The sequence below is a fragment of the Cetorhinus maximus genome, chromosome 9, assembly GCF_964194155.1.
Source record: "Cetorhinus maximus chromosome 9, sCetMax3.hap1.1, whole genome shotgun sequence".
Classification (NCBI taxonomy): Eukaryota; Metazoa; Chordata; class Chondrichthyes; order Lamniformes; family Cetorhinidae; genus Cetorhinus; species Cetorhinus maximus.
In genome coordinates this window covers 99,914,525-99,932,388 of record NC_135887.1, presented here as the reverse complement: position 1 = coordinate 99,932,388, position 17,864 = coordinate 99,914,525, and the positions used below count along the sequence as shown (strand labels likewise).

The window sequence follows — 17,864 nt, the reverse complement described above, 5'->3', positions numbered from 1 at the left end:
GACATCCATTCATTTCGAGGTCTTCCAGAGCATTTATATGTCTGACTGTTAGAAGTGATTGACCCAAATGTATCAGTCAATTGAACGGAAAGGATTTTGTTCTTAAGCAATGTACATTTGAGGGTGTTTGGCACATCTCTTGCATTATCTTAGATTCTATGTTTTCATTAGATGTAGAGTTTTTTTGTCCACATTAGTCTTCTTTTGTAGCAAATGCAAAACAATAAAAGTACCAAAATGTAACCAGGACAGAGAAAGTGATTATAGAAGTCAGGTTGTACGGCTGTATGAACCAGTTACAGGCAAAGGAAGTGTGTCACTTGAATGTATAAATTCCCCGAGGTTAAGTAAAACAAGAGTTAAGCCAGCTAGTTCAGATGAGGTTTACTAGTGCAGAAGGTGTCCCGAAAAAGAGAGTTCACATCAAAAGAATAAAAAAATTAAGAGAGGTTCATCATCCAAAAATTCTAGAAGCATAGGTCAACATCCAAAAATATGCAAATAATCAACTCATCTATTGTAACAAGTTTCTATAAAATCTAAAACATATCTAATCACCTGCACATAGGTGCTAAACTATTCAATAGGCTGGCTATCTAATGTTGTTAACTTATCAGCTTGCTAAGGAGTCGGTCTTATATTGACCTTAATTTGTAGTAGCCTCAAACACTGATCTCAACTTTAATTTTATAATCAGTGATCTAGTTATAGCTGGATTAGTGATGGGCAAAACTGTTTTTATATTGGCCTGGATTTTTTCAATCAGTTGGGAAGCAAGGACACAAGCTATTGAGTGCGAAGAATGCCGCCCACAAAGGTCTAGTGATCTCAGTGGCAGGAATTTCCCCTTCTGCCACAGCAGTTTAAACCTGGTGCCAAATCAGTGGGATATCTTGGTGTGCAGTTGCAGTGATCAACAAGCAGGCATCCATCAAATGGAAATATTCATATACAGCAAACCAGGAAATTAGTGGTGCTTAAAAGTCTTCACACTTAAATTCAATTTTCAACTAGCAAAATATAAGTATGACTGAATTAAGACAGAAGCTATAATAAAGATAAACCGACATTTAAAGAAAAAAATATGCTTTTAAAAATGTGGAATTTTTAATCATTGTGAAAAATTTGACATTCCATAAATATAAAATTAATTTTTCCAAGGCTAGTAAGGGTGTATAATAGTAATTTACCACAGGAGTTCCTCAGGGTAGTGTCCTAGCCACGACCATCTTCAGCTGCTTCATCGATGGTCTTCCCTCCAACATAAGGTCAGAAATGGGAATTTTCACTGATGATTCCATGGTGTTCAGTGCTATTCACAACTCCTCAGATACTGAATCATTCCATGTGCACATGCAGCAAGACCTGGACAATATTCAGGTTTGGGCTGATAAGTGGCAAATGACATTTGCACAACACAATTGCCAGGCAATGACCTTCTCCAACAACGGAGAATGTAACCATCTCCCCTTGACATTCAACGGCAATACCTTCACTGCATTCCCCCACTATCAGCATCCTGGGAGTTACCATTGATCAAAATTTTAACTGGACCAGCGATATAAATCATGTGGCTACAACAGCAGGTCACAGGTTGGAAATTCTGCAGTGAGAAATTCACTTCCTGACTCCCCAAAGCCTGTCCACCATCTACAAAGCACAAGTCAGAAATGTGTTGGAATACTCTCCACTTGTGTGGATGAGCACAGCTCCAAAAATACATAAGAAGCTGAACATCATCCATGACAAAGCAGCCCTCTTGATCACCACCCCATCCACCATCTTAAACATTCCCTCCATGCACAGCGCACAGTGACCTCAGTGTGTACGATCTAAAAGATGTACTGCAGCAATTCACAAAGGCTCCTTTGACAGAACCCTACAAACCCACAACCTCTACCATCTTGAAGGACAAGGTGCAAGGAAACACCATTACCTGCAAGTTCCACCTCCAAGCCACACACCACCATGACATGAAATTACATCACTGATTCTTCACTGTTGCTGAGTAAAAATCCCGGAACTTCGGCCTTAACGGCAACAGGGGTGTACCTAAACCACTGCCACCTTCTCAAAGGCAATTAGGGATGGGCAATAAATGCTGGCTTTGCCAGCAATGCTCACATCTCAAATGTTTATTTAAAAAATTATGAAATTAACACGTTGTTAAAAACCCAGTTACACCTCACTGAGCCAGGTGTAACTTTTTCCAGGGTTTTTACAGCAAGATTAACAGCATTAGATTGAATGTTCTTGTCAATCTATGTTTTCAAGGGAGATAGTAGTCTTTGTGAACCTCTGCAGTATGCCATATGGAAGGGCATAGACTTGCTGACAGCAGCTTCCTGATTTCTGCACTGGATTTCTGCACATGTCTAAAATCTTGAAGTAATGACGGCTTTGCTGTCATTCCCACAGTAAAATTCAGGCCAATGCTGGGTCAATTTATTTTGTTAAGTGACTATTAATTATTACTCTATTAAAAGATCCAAATTATATATATACTTAATGTTTAAGTAGTGATAATTATAATTTGAAAGTCAATGAATGATTGTCAGTGCATGACTTGCTATGACTCGCTACTGGACTTCATTGATGATTTAGCAATAAATGGTGAATTCAATCACTCAGTAACTTGTGGGTACCTGAATTAAGGATTGGCAAGATGAATATTCAATCCAAACTAGGTGATGTATGCAGGTCGCCAAGCCAATCCTCAGCATCATTCACTCCTGGATCTAAGACGGTCGATAAATCTCAAATCTCCTTTTTGAGCAGTTTAGACAAAGATTTTGTGAATTCAGCTGGTTCCTTGACACATTTGTCAGTATACTAAAAATCCAGTATTCTTATATTTTTGGTGTTGATGGGAATAAACACAATGTTGGATAAAACAAAGGAATGGAAAATGATGTCTCTATAAGATTGTCTGCATAACCACAAAGCATATGGTACTCTCATTGCAAGTATTGCTGCACCACTCACAGCAACTTGAAAGATAATTTTTTTAACTAAATGCCCGATTAAAATCACAGGTTTGGAGTCTGTTAAGATACTTGAGAGTTAATACACACTTGTATCATAAAACATGCAATATATTATAGACAGATGAAGAATAATTTTGATCCCTAGAGCTCCCCTCCAGTAATTCAGAGACATATCAATTTGCCATAACTATTTGCCTTTCAGCCATTTTCCCGAGCCATGCCACCAATTTCCCTTTTACATCATAGCCCTAATTTTCTCAACCAAGTTCTTACATGGTACTTTAAGCAAACTTCCAAAAATACTCAGTGTAAATAGTATCTATCACAGTACACCTATATTTTCTTCTCCTCTGAAAAAAAATTCAGGTCACTCATATATGGCCCATCTCTCACGAATCAATTGTAAATTAATTTATCAATCCATGTCCTTTCAAGTGTTCATTTATTTTACCTCTAATGATGGTCTGAAGTGATTTATGACATAAATTAATTTAATATTAATTTATGACATAAATCACAACTGACATAAAGGCTAACAGGTTAAATGTAGCCTTTCCCTTTTTGAGCAAAGATGTAACATTTGATATGCTCCACACTTCTGGGATACTTCTGTAATGAAATTTGAAAGATCATGTTTAGTCCCTTCTACTTCCTCACATAGCATCTTCAGTATTTTGAGGTGAATATCACCTGGACCACAGTTTTAAGAAGCATTAACCTCAAGAACAATTTGCTTATTAATGCAAATATCATCTACTGGGTGCCTTTCCATGTCCTCATTCACAAGGTTCTGAAACCTTCCTGGAATTTCCTCTTTAAATACTTAAGCAGTCATTCATTAAACAGTTCTACATTTCCTTATCCTCTTCAATTGTTCTCTTTCTCCATAGGTTTATAAAAACATTGTCTGTTTCCCTTATGTTGTTTGCAAGTATATTTTTCATATTCACCTTTAGTTCCCTTTACTCTTTTTGTGTTTCTCCCAACTTCTTTTATGAAAAAGCTGAACCTAGCAACACGTTTCTGTTTTAGCAATTTTTGGTATCATTTAACTATTCATTCATGGAAATGTAACTTAGGATGCAGCTCTATTTTTTTCTCATTGGAATGCTCTTATGCTATTCTGTACCATAACTTCACACATCCATATTTCCCACTGTTCCTTGATTGATTCACCAGTTAATTTGCTCCAATTTATTCAGGTTAAATCCTCTTAAATCTTTCCATAGTTTGGTCTTCTCAATCTGTTTTTGATTCTGTATTTTCCTTCTCTATTTTAACATTGAAGCTTTGCACTACTTTTCACTCAGGATGTGATCTGAACACCTTGATTAAATCATTGCCCTTGTAATCTGTTGCAGATGTACTAATATTTTCTATCAAAGTTACTGGTACTTCTATAAAATGTAAAAGTAGTGAATGAATGCTAGACTTACGTTGAGAATACAGCAGGATTTGAATCTCCAGCAGTGCACACGTGAAGAGCTGTAGTACATTTTCCAGACCCAATAGCTCAAACATCTCATTAATTGGAAAGTCAAAAAGTGGTAACTCATTGGTGCTTGGCCTTTGACAAACAATTGGACCATATACACCCAGAAATTTTAAAGACCTCCCTGCTGGTGGCAAAGGCACCTCATACAGTATATTGTAAACATAACTTTCTAGTGGTAATGGAGGAGGTTGATGAGAAGTCACAGCTTGATGGAGTTGCTCAAGCACCTTCTTACAAGCTTGCATAAAAGGCATTGGTGCAATCAAGCAAATGCATTTCGAGACATACAAAGTGTCCTTGCTAATATCATATGAATTAAAACGCTGTAGTTTTGTCATGCCTGTAGGTATATCACTGCAATTATCAGAGTTACTCTCAGTTGAATTTATGCAGATCGTAGACGAAGTATGAAGGATGTCATATTGTTCTGCATTATGCATGTGATACAATGTTTGCATTGCACTGCAGATCTGTTTACTAGCCACCTCTTCATAAAACGTGAGGGCAAATCCATAGGTGCGGGAACCATCTTCACGGGTGATGATGAACGAATGGAATTGCGGATCTCGGTTGTCAGACTGTGTTTTAAAGGAAAGCCCTTTGGGCATGCAGAGCTTGAACAAAAAAAACAAGGGAGTTAGATTATAAACACAACAATGCAAAACAAGCGACTTTAAAACATAGGCTTACAAACTGGGGTCCAACAAAGGAATCACAATGAACCTAGTAAATCATCATACTTATCAACCTGAGACTCAAGCAATGTATTGAGAGTTCTTTATTTTTCCCTATATTTTACATAGAATTTACAGCACAAAAGCAGGCCGTTTGCCCAACAGGGCTATGCCAGTGTTTATGCCACACAAGCTTTCTCCTACCAGACTTCATCTCACCGTGCCATCATATCCTTCTTTTCTCTTCTTCATCATGAACTTATCTAGCTTTCCTTTAAATATATCTATGTTTTCACCTCAACGCTCCATATAGTAGCGAGTTCCAGGCACTCACCACAGCGAGTAAAAGGAGAATAGGTCAATATGCCTGGTGATCTATTCACATCTTCTATCTGTTGCTCTGCACAAAGAAATTTTCTGTAATGAAGGCACAGTTTTGCTTTGGACAGCCTTTCAAATTAGGGCATGTCGTTTACTGTTATGAAATAAATTACAAAACCCAGTAGCATGAGGGAGCTAAATCACAAGACTACTCTGGCACCCCATGTGAAAGCATAATTGGTCAAGATGAAACTTAAGTGGTAATTCAGTCAGCTGAAATCAGTAACTCCTCCTATTCAGTTCATGACTGTTCTTAAAATTTAATTTTAAATAATTTCTTATTCATTTATTTTATTTATCATCAGCAGAAAAAGATCATAGTCATTTGAGCTACCCTAGAGCTTATTCAGCACTGTGCTGATTAAAAAGAAGTTGAAGGATTCATTCATACAATACTCACCAGTTAAAACCTTGTGGGAATAGCAGAAAATGGGTGTGAGGGAGAAACACTTATTGGCACAGATTTTGCATTAGGAATAAAGGTTAAGCTAACAGCGCTCACTGTTAGCATGAAGTAAATCAGATAGCAACTTCCAAAGTTTGCACATGGGCAGTTAAACACAGAAACCTGGAACAAGAACAAAAATACCTGGAAAAACTTAGCAGGTCTGACAGCATCTGCGGAGAGGGATACAGTTGATGTTTTGAGTCTGTATGACCCTTAATCAGAACTAAAAAATATAGAAATGAGGTGAAATATAAGCTGGTAGAGGGTGGTGGGACAGGTAGAGCTCGATAGGGGGCCAGTGATAGGTGGAGGCAAAGAAGAGACTGCCAAAGATGTCATAGACAAAAAGACAAAGGGGTGTTGACGGTGGTGATATTATCTAAAGGATGTGCTAATGGGAACATTAAGGGTAGCAAGCAGGACAAGCTAGAGGCAGATGGCCCTGGTGGGGGTGGGGTGGGGGGAAGGGATCAAAATGGGCTAAAAGGTGGAGATGAAACAATAGATCGAAATGAGTTTAAAAATACGTGGGAAAAGAAAAATATATTTGTAAAAAAAAATTATAAATTATTGGAAAAAGGGGGATCGGAAAGGGGGTGGGGATGGAGGAGAGAGTTCATGATCTGAAATTGTTGAACTCAATATTAAGTCCGGAAGACTGTGAAGTGCCTAGTCGGAAGATGAGGTGCTGTTCATCCAGTTGGCGTTGAGCTTCACTGGAACATTGCAGCAGGCCAAGGATGGACATGTGGGCATGAGAGCAGGGTGGTGTGTTGAAATGGCAAGCGACAGGGAGGTCTGGGTCATGCTTGCGTCAGACCTAAGGTATTCCAATATATTTTTCTTTTCCCACCTATTTTAAAATTTATTTCGATCTATTGTTTCATCTCCACCTTTTAGCCCTTTTCGATCCCTTCCCCCACCCCACCCCCACTAGGGCTATGTGCCACTAGCTTGTCCTGCTTGCTACCCTTAACGTTCCCATAAGCACATCCTTTAGATAATATCACCATCATCAACACCCCTTTGTCCTTTTGTCTATGACATCTTTGGCAGTCTCTTCTTGGCCTCCACCTATCACTGGCCCCCTATTGAGCTCTACTTGTGCCACCCCCCTCCACCAGCTTATATTTCATCTCATTTCTATATTTTTTAGTTCTGATGAAGGGTCATACGGACTCAAAACGTCAGTTGTATCCCTCTCCGCAGATGCTGTCAGACCTGCTGAGTTTTTCCAGGTATTTTTGTTTTTGTTCTAGATTTCCAGCATCCGCAGTATTTTGCTTTTATCTTACAGAAATCTGGAAGTTGTTGTCGGAGGTGTCCTGCTGCTCCACAGGCTGTGCTCCACTTGCTCAACTCAGCACTGACATCAATCAACGTTGCGGTACTTATCCACTGGTTACCCACTAAACATACGAGAAAAAGTCAGGGCTGCTGCATTCAAGTGTGGCTACATGTTTGATGGAGTGATGAGTCTTAATTACTGCCAAATAAAATCTCTGGCACTGAAGTGCAATTTTAGAAACATGGGGTCTCATTCATAAGAAATAGAAGTTGGAATAAGCTATTTGTCCTGTCAAGCCTTCTCCACAATTCAGCACGATAATGGCTGATCCTTTAACTTAACTCCACCTTCCTGCACTATTCCCATATTCTCTTGGTACCAAAAATCTCGCAACTTCTGTCTTGAACATACTCAATGACTGAACAACCACAGCTCTCTGGAGTAGAGAATTCCAAAGATTCACAACCCGTTGAGTGAAGAAGTTCCTTCTCATCTCATTCCTAAATGGCCAATCCCCTATTCGGAGACTGTGACCCAAGTTCTAGATTCTCCAACCAGGGGAAACATTTTCTCAGCATCTACCCTGTCAAGACCTTAATGAGTAATTAAGACTCATCACGCCATCAAACATGTAGTCACACTTGAATTTTTGCCCACTCACCCAATCTGTCTACATCCCTCTACAGCCTCTTTGTGTCCTCTCCTCCATTTACTTTCCCACCTAACTTTGTATAGTCAGCAAAGCTGGATAGGCCTAGTCTATAACAAAAACAAAAATAGCTGGAAAAACTCAGCAGGTCTGACAGCATCTGTGGAGAGGAATACAGTTAACGTTTCGAGTCCATATGACTCTTCATCAGAAGCTGTCAGGCCTGCTGAGTTTTTCCAGCTATTTTTGATTTTGTTTCAGATTTCCAGCATCCACAGTATTTTGCTTTTATCTTAGGCCTAGTCTATAGCCTAGTGAAGGATAATCCCCTCAGCTCAAGAACCATTCTAGTAAACCTTAGTTGCATTTCCTCTAAGACAACTCCTTCCTTAAGAAAAGAGACCAAAGCTGCACACACTATTCTAGTGTAGCCTCACCAATGCCCCATATAATTATAGTGACATTTCTTTGCTGTTTTACTTCATTCCCTTTATAACAAAAACAAATGTACTATTTGCCTTCCTAATTGCTTGCTGTACTTGCATGTTAACTTTTTGTGATTATGTACATGCTACCCAAGCCCCTCTATTGCAAATATTTCTCTCACTATTCAAAAAACACTATTTTTTATTTTTCCTACCAAAGTGCATAACTTCACACTTTGCCATATTGAATTCCATGTGCCACATTTTTGCCCACTCACCCAATCTGTCTTCATCCCTCTACAGCCTCTATGTGTCCTCTCCTCCATTTACTTTCCCACCTAACTTTGTATAGTCAGCAAAGCTGGATACATTACACTCAGTCACTCATCTAAATTGTTAATATAGATTGTAAATAGCTGAGGCCAAACTAATGATCCTAGTGGTTCCACTAGTTACATCCTGCTAACCTGAAAATGTCCTGTTTGCACGTAATCTGTTTTCTGTCCCTAACCAATCCTCAATCCCTGCTAATTTACTATCCCCAGGCTCATGAATCCTAATTTAATGCAATAACCTCTTGTGTGACACCTTATCGAATGCTTTTTGAAAATTCAAATTCACTACATCCACTGGTTTTCCTTTTTATCCATCTTACCAGTTACATTTTCAAAATCCAGATTTGTCAAACACAATTTCTCTTTCATGCATCTGTAGTAACCCTGCTTAATCCTATTATGATTTTCTAAGTGCCTGTAACCACGTCCATATAATAAAAGCTTTGAGCATTTTGCCTAGGCTAACTAGCCTCCAGTTCTCAGTTTTCTCTCTTCTTTCTTAGATAGTAGGGTTATGATGCTACCTTCCAATCCTTGGGAGCTGTTCTAGGATTTAAGGAATTTTGGAAGATCAAAAATCAATCCATCCACAATCTCTGCAGCTACCTCTTCTAAAACCCTAGGATGCAAGTTGTCAGGTCCAGGGGGATTTGTTGCCACAAACATACGAACACACGAATTAGGAGCAGAAGCAGGCCATTCAGCCCCTCGAGCTGCTCTGTCATTCAATAAGATAATGGCTGAACGGAATGTAACCTCAACTCCACATTCCCACCTACCCCCTATAATCTTTCACCCCTTGCTTATCAAGGTTCTATCAAGCTCTGCCTTAAAAAATATTCAAAGATTCTTCTCCCACTATCTTTTGAGGAAGAGAGTTCCAAAGACACTCAACCCTTAGAGAAAAAAAAATTCTCCTCATCTGTCTTAAATGGGCAACACCTTACAGGAGGAAACATCCTCTCCACATCCACCCTGTCAAGACCCCTCAGGACCTTATATGTTTCATTCAAGTCACTTCTTATTCTTCTGAACTCCAGTGGATGCAAGCCTAACCAGTCCAATCTTTCCTTGTATGACAACCCTCCACTTGATCCAATTAATTTCTCCAGGGCTATTTCTTTACCAACACTGATTTCTTTAGGTTCCGAATTCTAGCTAGACCCTTGGGGCAAGATATTGAGGTCGGCGAGTGGGCCCCGCCCCCTGCTCGCCGACGCGTAGAATGATGCGGGATGACATCGGGTGGAACTTCCGACGTCACCCCACATCATTTTAATTTTCAGGTCGGCGGGGGCTCAACTGAATCAGCTGTGCATCCGTCGACCTGTCAACAGCCAATTGAGGCCATTTAAAAAGTAATTAGACTAGTTAATGGACCTGTGTGTCTAACATTAGGGTTGGCAGGCAGGCCAGGAGCCCTGGCAGGTTTCAGAAAAAGCATGCAACCTCATCCACGGGCGGGATGAGGTTTCATATAGGTTTTTAAAAATTTAATAAAAGTTTACTTAAAAGTGATGGACATTTCCCAACTCATGCGACACTGTCACATGAGGGGACATGTCAGGGAAATTTCATTTGTCTGCATGTACTATTTTTAAATTTGGCACCGATCTCCGAGGCAGCACTTAGCCTCAGGGAGGTGAGTGCACTCTTTCCCGAGCATGCGTGAAAGGGCGCACTCCTGGCTCAGGGAATCCCCCCTCCTGCACAGGGAGCGCATTGCATTTCCTGGTGGTCGTCACGTTGGGCAGGCCTTAATTGGCCCGCCCACGTAAAATGGCAGCGCGCCCCCGAATGCACGCCCGCACACGCCCGCTCCTGGACATCCCCCCACCCCGACAGGGGGAACTTTCTTCCCTTGGTTACTCATTACTTCATAAATGTATTTTGTGTTTTCTACCGTAAAGAAAAAAATGAAGGTATTAATTTAATTCGTCTGCCATTTGCTTATTCCGCATTACAATTCCACTTGTCTATACTTCTAATGGGTCCACGTTTATTTTCAATGATCTCATCCTATTTCCATACCTATAGAAAAGTTTACAATCTGTTTTCATGTCACTTGCTAATCATTTTCTCTTTCCTCTTCAATGTCTTGGTCCTCCTTTGCTAAATCCTAAAATTCTCTCTATCCTTAGGCTTACTACTCTTTTGGCAACACTATAAGCCCCTTCCTCTGATCTAATACACTATCTTTAACTCCTTTTGCTAGACATAGTTGGACCACATTTTTTGTAGGGTTTTCGTGCCTTATAATGGAATATATATTTGTTACAAGTTGTGTATTGATTCTTTAAATGCCAGTCATTGCTTGTCTACTGTCATATCTTTCAACATAGATTCCCTATCCACCTTAGCTAACTTGTCCCTCATACCATTGCTTTGTTTAGATTTAAAACTCTAGCAGCTGAATTTTCCTATTAGCGATCTGGGGGCACGGCCCGCTCTCTGACGGGAAAATGACGCAAGATGACGTCAGGAGGAACTCACGACGTCATCCCGGTCCCTTTAAATTTTTAGGAAGGTGGGCGGACAGCGAAAACGCCAATTGAGGCCATTGACAGGCTAATTAAGATAATTAAAGACCTGCCCATCCAACCTTAAGGCTGGCGGGCAGGACAGGAGCCCCAGCAGGCTCCTGATAATGCATGAAACCTCATCCAGTGGTGGGATGAGGTTTCATGTCCGTTTTTAAAAAGTGTAATAAAGTTTATGTCCTTTTTATTAACATGTCCCATCTCGTGTGACATTGTCACATGAGGGGGACATGTTAATAATTTTTAAATTTTTCTATTTTTGGTGTTTTTTTTAACCTGTCAGTACTCTCCTTGAGATAGCACTTGGTCTCAGGGAGCACGCGAAAGAGCGCACTTTAGCAGATGGGGAATCCCTCTCCCTCCCCCCCACCCCCACCCCCTCCCCCCCACCCCCACCCCCTCCCCTCCCCCCCACCCCCTCCCCTCCCCCCCACCCCCTCCCCTCCCCCCCCCGCCCCCTCCCCTCCCCCCCCGCCCCCTCCCCTCCCCCCCACTCCCTCCCCTCCCCCCCACCCCCTCCCCTCCCCCCACCTCTCCCCCCCAACCCCGGCACAGGAAGAGCATAGCGCTTCCTGTCGGGCAGGCTGTTGGGCGGGCCTTAATTGGCCCGCCCACTCAAAATGGCGGCGGGCCCCGTTTCGGTGGTGGGGGTCGGCTGTGCGCCTGCCGCCAAGCCAGTGGAGTCTGCACGCCCACCAAGGGCAAAATTCTGCCCTAGTTTTGTATTTAACTAAATCACTTTCGAACTCAATAATAAATTCTATCATATTATGGTCACTCTTCCCTAGAAGCTCCTTTACTACAAGGTTATTAATTAACCCTTTCTCATTGCACAATACTAGATCCAAAATAGCCTGTTGGTTCCTCAACAGAAAAAATCTGGAAAAATTGTTGGGAGTTTTTTTTTTAAATTAAACATTTTTTTCAAGTTTCTGTCTTTTTATCTCTCTTTTTTCTTCCATTACTGTGCTTTTTATACATGATTTTACAATGAATTAATTTACACCTTCTGGTTTACACTTTATGGTCAGAATCCTAACTTGTGAAAACGGGTGGATTAGTTTTGGGTCAGAGGTTAAAATATTTTTAAAACTGGAACAGGAATCCAACCCACTCACATGCTGTTTTAATGTAGGTGGAACAAAGGCAGGCAATCCCCACCCTGCCTCTTTAGTGATTGGAACCACCACCCAGCCACACAAGTGGCTCCTCACTCTCCCCTACTTACAACCCCACCCCCACAATCGAGAACATCCTAGACCAATGCAATTGGCTCCCCATTCTTCCCCAGCCCCCTCCTCCATCCCACAGCATCACCTGTGCAATCAGCTTCACACCCTCACCCCTTCTGACCGTAAACTCACATTCGCCATAGATGCTGGACTGAATCAGCTGCCCGACTACAGCAAGTTGCTATCCAAATGGCTACAAAAAGTCTGTGTGCAGTTGTAAGCGTAGTGAATGGCAAGCCCCAGTCATTTACAATTGACCACAAAATCTAGGCCAGTGTTTTGACAAACAAATTCCAAAATGAGATAAACTGTCCAACAGGATCTCATCTGACTCCAGAAGGTATTCAATTAGGATAGTAGCAAGATTGCTTATGTCTCAAGAGAGTCACCGAGAAATCAACTTTTTTGAAAAAAATTATTTAACAAAGTTAGAAAAAAAATCTGAACTCAGTCTACTTACAATTCAAATCCTTTCATTGAATTGCCCATTAATTCGGATTTTTTTAAAACAAAAAATACAAACTGCCTCCCATGATGTTTCATTTAAATTGTTTAATTCAATTACTGGCAAATACTTTGAACAAAAGACTATATTAACAGGAGTTTATTGTATACTGAATCTGAAATGTCCACAACTATGTGAAGGACTAAACGAAATGAAACTGCTGGATAGTTATTGCTTTAAAATCTTAGTTCTTCTCCCATGTTTAGGTGCTATCTTAATTTTCTTCTGGCCTTTTCACTTCTTTCATGAGCCACAAGATGTCAAAACATCTATTCCCTACAGCCAGAGGGCACCACAATCAAGCCCATTGTACATTTCACAAGGAGGATGTATTCCTACGTAATGGCTGCAAGAAGCTTGTGTTAAGTAAACAAGAAATTGTAATATTTTTCTTCTGTTTATAACCCTGTCATTTTTTTTAAATCACCACCCAGCCAGACAAATGGCTCCTCACTCTCCCCTACTTTCAACCCCACCCCCACAATCGAGAACATCCTAGACCAATGCAATTGGCTCCCCATTCTTCCCCAGCCCCCTCCTCCATCCCACAGCATCACCTGTGCAATCAGCTTCACACCCTCACCCCTTCTGACCATCAACTCACATTCGCCATAGATCCTTGTAGAGGATGCTGGGCTGAAATAGCTGCCGACTACAGCAAGTTGCTATCCAAATGGCTACAAAAAGTCTGTGTGCAGTTGTAAGTGTAGTGAATGGCATGCCCCAGTCATTTGCTATTGACCACAAAATCCAGGCCAGTGTTTTGACAAACAAATTCCAAAATGAGATAAACTGTCCAATAGGATCTCATCTGACTCAAGAAGGTATTCAATTTTGGCCTGCTGCATTGTTCCAGTGAAACTCAACGCAAACTGGAGGAACAGCACCTCATCTTCCGACTAGGCACTTTACAGCCTTCCGGACTGAATATTGAGTTCAACAATTTTAGATCTTAAACTCCCTCCTCCATCCCCACCCCCTTTCCGTTTCTTCCCCCTCCTTTTTGTTTTTTCCAATAATTTATATAGATTTTTCTTTTCCCACCTATTTCCATTATTTTTAAATGTATTCCACCGATCATTTATCTATACCTTTTATGCCATTTTAGTCTTATTTTGCCCCACCCCCACTAGAGGTATCTGTATCTTGCTTATCCTGCTATCCACTCTTAATTAGCACATTCTTTTAGATAATATCACCACCTTCAACACCTCTTTGTTCTTTTGTCTGTGACATCTTTTGGTTATCTCCTCCTATCACTGCTTGCTTGTCCCAACAACCACCCCACCACCCCCCTTGTCCCCCCCTTAAACCAGCTTATATTTCACCCCTCTCCTATTTTTACTTAGTTCTGTTGAAGGGTCATGAGGACTCGAAACGGCAACTGTACTCTTCTTCGCCGATGCTACCAGACCTGCTGAGTTTTTCCAGGTATTTCTGTTTCTGTTTTTGTTTTGGATTTCCAGCATCCGCAGTTTTTTGTTTTTATCTCTGTGTTTAATTGACTGCCACTTCTTTTCAAGAAATGCCTACCTTGAAGAAGTTTTGTACTACTCTCCGTCAGGATTTTCGAATCTCTCTTTTGCCTTATTCACCTTCATTGCTTTCCATTTCACTCCTGGTGTTTGACAAGGTGGTTACTAAAACCCGCTTTCACAGCCATATTTCCTTTCTCAGTGACTGTCCCCGTCTCCGACTTACCCCACGTGGATTTCAACTGAAATTCCATCCCTCGTGTTTCGAACGCACCCAGGATTACATGTATCTCCGGGACATACAACGTTCCTCAATTCGCTGTTCCCGTAGCATTCTGAGATCCACACTCAGTGCCATGCGCCGCCATATGAACACACTGGACCTCTCACTCCAGCAGCACCACCGTACCCTTTTTCAAAGCTGTGCGTGCCCCCAGTTTCATTTTATTCTTCGTCTCACCTGACGCCTCAACAAGAAACTTTTTATCTTTCTCTCAAGTGCTAAGGAACGCAAGCTCCAACAACTCATCGACACCAACACCCATCCAGGACCCTCCACCCCTGCCTGTCCCTCTGTCCCCACCCCATCTTCCAATCCCAGACCTGGCCGGGTATTCACTATACCCCCTGACCTTCCCCTCTCCGACGCTGAACGTTCAGTGCTCAGCAAAGGACTTAGTTTCTCCTAACTTTACTCAGTTCTGCTGAAGGGTCATGAGGACTCGAAACGTCAACTCTTTTCTTCTCCGCCGATGCTGCCAGACCTGCTGAGTTTTTTCAGATAATTCTGTTTTTGACTTAGTTTCATACCCTTACATCCTCATCTCAATGAATTTCGGGCTCAGCACAATGCTGAACTCTTCTTCTGCCGCCTTCGTCTCCGTGCTCACTTCTTTGGGCAGGAGTCCTCTCCCCGTTCAACGGATCTTTTTAACCACCTCCAATATTCTCCCTCCACCTGGACCCTTCCCTCTGGATTCTTACCTTCTCTTGATCTTTTCATTGAGAACTGTCAGCGTGACATTAGTCATCTCAATTTCTCCGCTCCTCTCACCATTCTAACCTGTCTCTCTCTGAACTTACTGCACTCCGTTCTCTCAGGTCCAACCCTAACATTGTCATCAAACCCGCTGACAAGGGTGGTGATGTTGTTGTCTGGCACACTGACCTCTACCTCGCGGAGGCTGAGCGTCAACTCACAGACACTTCCTCCTACCTCTCCCTGGAACATGACCCCACCACTGAACATCAAGCCATTGTTTCCAGGACTGTCACTGACCTCATCTCCTCTGGAGATCTTCCTTCCACAGCTTCCAACCTGATAGTCGCCCAACCTCGGACGGCCCGCTTTTACCTCCTACCCAAATTCCACAAACAGGACTGTCCCGGTAGACCGATCGTGTCAGCCTGTTCCTGCACCACGGAACTCATTTCTCGCTATCTTGACTCCCTTCTCTCTCCCCTTGTCCAGTCCCTTCCCACCTACATCCGTGATTCCTCTGACACCTTACGTCACATCAACAATTTCCAGTTCCCTGGCCCCAACCGCCTCCTCTTCACCATGGACGTCCAATCCCTCTACACCTCCATCCCCCACCAGGATGGTCTGAGGGCTCTCCGCTTCTTCCTCGAACAGAGGCCCGAACAATCCCCATCCACCACTACTCTCTTCCGTCTGGCTGAACTTGTTCTCACACTGAACAATTTCTCCTTTAACTCCTCTCACTTCCTCCAAATAAAAGGTGTGGCTATGGGCACCCGCATGGGCCCCAGCTATGCCTGTCTCTTTATGGGGTATGTGGAACATTCCTTGTTCCAGTCCTACTCCGGCCCCCTCCCACAACTCTTTCTCCGGTACATCGATGATTACTTCGGTGCTGCTTCATGCTCTTGTCGGGACCTGGAAAAATTTATTAATTTTGCTTCCAATCTCCACCCCTCCATCATTTTCACGTGGTCCATCTCTGACACTTCCCTTCCCTTCCTTGACCTCTCTGTCTCAATTTCTGGTGATAGACTGTCCACCAATATCCATTACAAGCCTACCGACTCCCACAGCTACCTCGACTACAGCTCCTCACACCCCGCTTCCTGTAAGGACTCCATCCCATTCTCTCAGTTTCTTCGCCTCCGTAGCATCTGTTCTGATGATGCCACCTTCAAAAACAGTTGCTCTGACATGTCCTCCTTCTTCCTTAACTGAGGTTTTCCACCCACGGTAGTTGACAGGGTCCTCAACCGTGTCCGGCCCATCTCCCGCACATCCGCCCTCACGCCTTCTCCTCCCTCCCAGAAACATGATAGGGTCCCCCTTGTCCTCACTTATCACCCCACCAGCCTCCGCATTCAAAGGATCATCCTCCGCCATTTCCGCCAACTCCAGCATGATGCCACCACCAAACATATCTTCTCTTCACACCCCCTGGCGGCATTCCGTAGGGATCGTTCCCTCCGTGACACCCTGGTCCACTCCTCTATCACCCCCTACTCTTCAACCCCCTCCTACGGCACCTCCCGATGCGAACACAAGATATGCAACACCTGCCCCTTCACTTCCTCTCTCCTCACCGTCCAAGGCCCCAAACACTCCTTTCAAGTGAAGCAGCATTTCACTTGCACTTCCTTCAACTTAGTCTACTGCATTCGTTGCTCCCAATGCGGTTTCCTCTACATTGGAGAGACCAAACGCAGACTGGGTGACCGCTTTGCAGAACACCTTCGGTCTGTCCGCAAGCATCAACCAGACCTCTCTATCGCTTGCCATTTTAACATTCTGCTCTCTGCTCCCTTGCCCACATGTCTGTCCTTGGCCTGCTGCATTGTTCCAGTGAAACTCAACGCAAACTGGAGGAACAGCACCTCATCTTCCGACTAGGCACTTTACAGCCTTCCGGACTGAATATTGAGTTCAACAATTTTAGATCTTAAATTTCCTCCTCCATCCCCACCCCCTTTCCGTTTCTTCCCCCTCCTTTTTGTTTTTTCCAATAATTTATATAGATTTTTCTTTTCCCACCTATTTCCATTATTTTTAAATGTATTCCATCGATTATTTATCTATACCTTTTATGCCATTTTAGTCTTATTTCACCCCATCCCCACTAGAGCTATCTGTATCTTGCTTGTCCTGCTATCCACTTTTAATTAGCACATTCTTTTAGATAATATCACCACCTTCAACACCTCTTTGCTCTTTTGTCTGTGACATCTTTTGGTTATCTCTCCTATCACTGCTTGCTTGTCCCAACAACCACCCCACCCCCCTTCTCCCCCGCTCCTAAATCAGTTTATATTTCACCCCTCTCCTATTTTTACTTAGTTCTGATGAAGGGTCATGAGGACTCGAAACGTCAACTGTACTCTTCTCCACTGATGCTGCCAGACCTGCTGAGTTTTTCCAGGTATTTCTGTTTCTGTTTTGGATTTCCAG

At 42.5% G+C, this 17,864-nt stretch overlaps 1 protein-coding gene across 5 annotated transcripts in view; it reads right to left on the bottom strand.

Moving 5' to 3' along the window:
• The window catches only part of dennd5a (DENN/MADD domain containing 5A), a 367,813-nt gene that overhangs the window by 254,274 nt on the left and 95,675 nt on the right, over positions 1-17,864 (bottom strand). For all 5 annotated transcript variants that reach the window (XM_078549185.1, XM_078549187.1, XM_078549186.1 and 2 more), the window contains one exon: positions 4,424-5,096. In XM_078549185.1, coding sequence (XP_078405311.1) covers positions 4,424-5,096 — 673 coding nt within the window. The remainder of the gene's footprint in view (positions 1-4,423; positions 5,097-17,864) is intronic.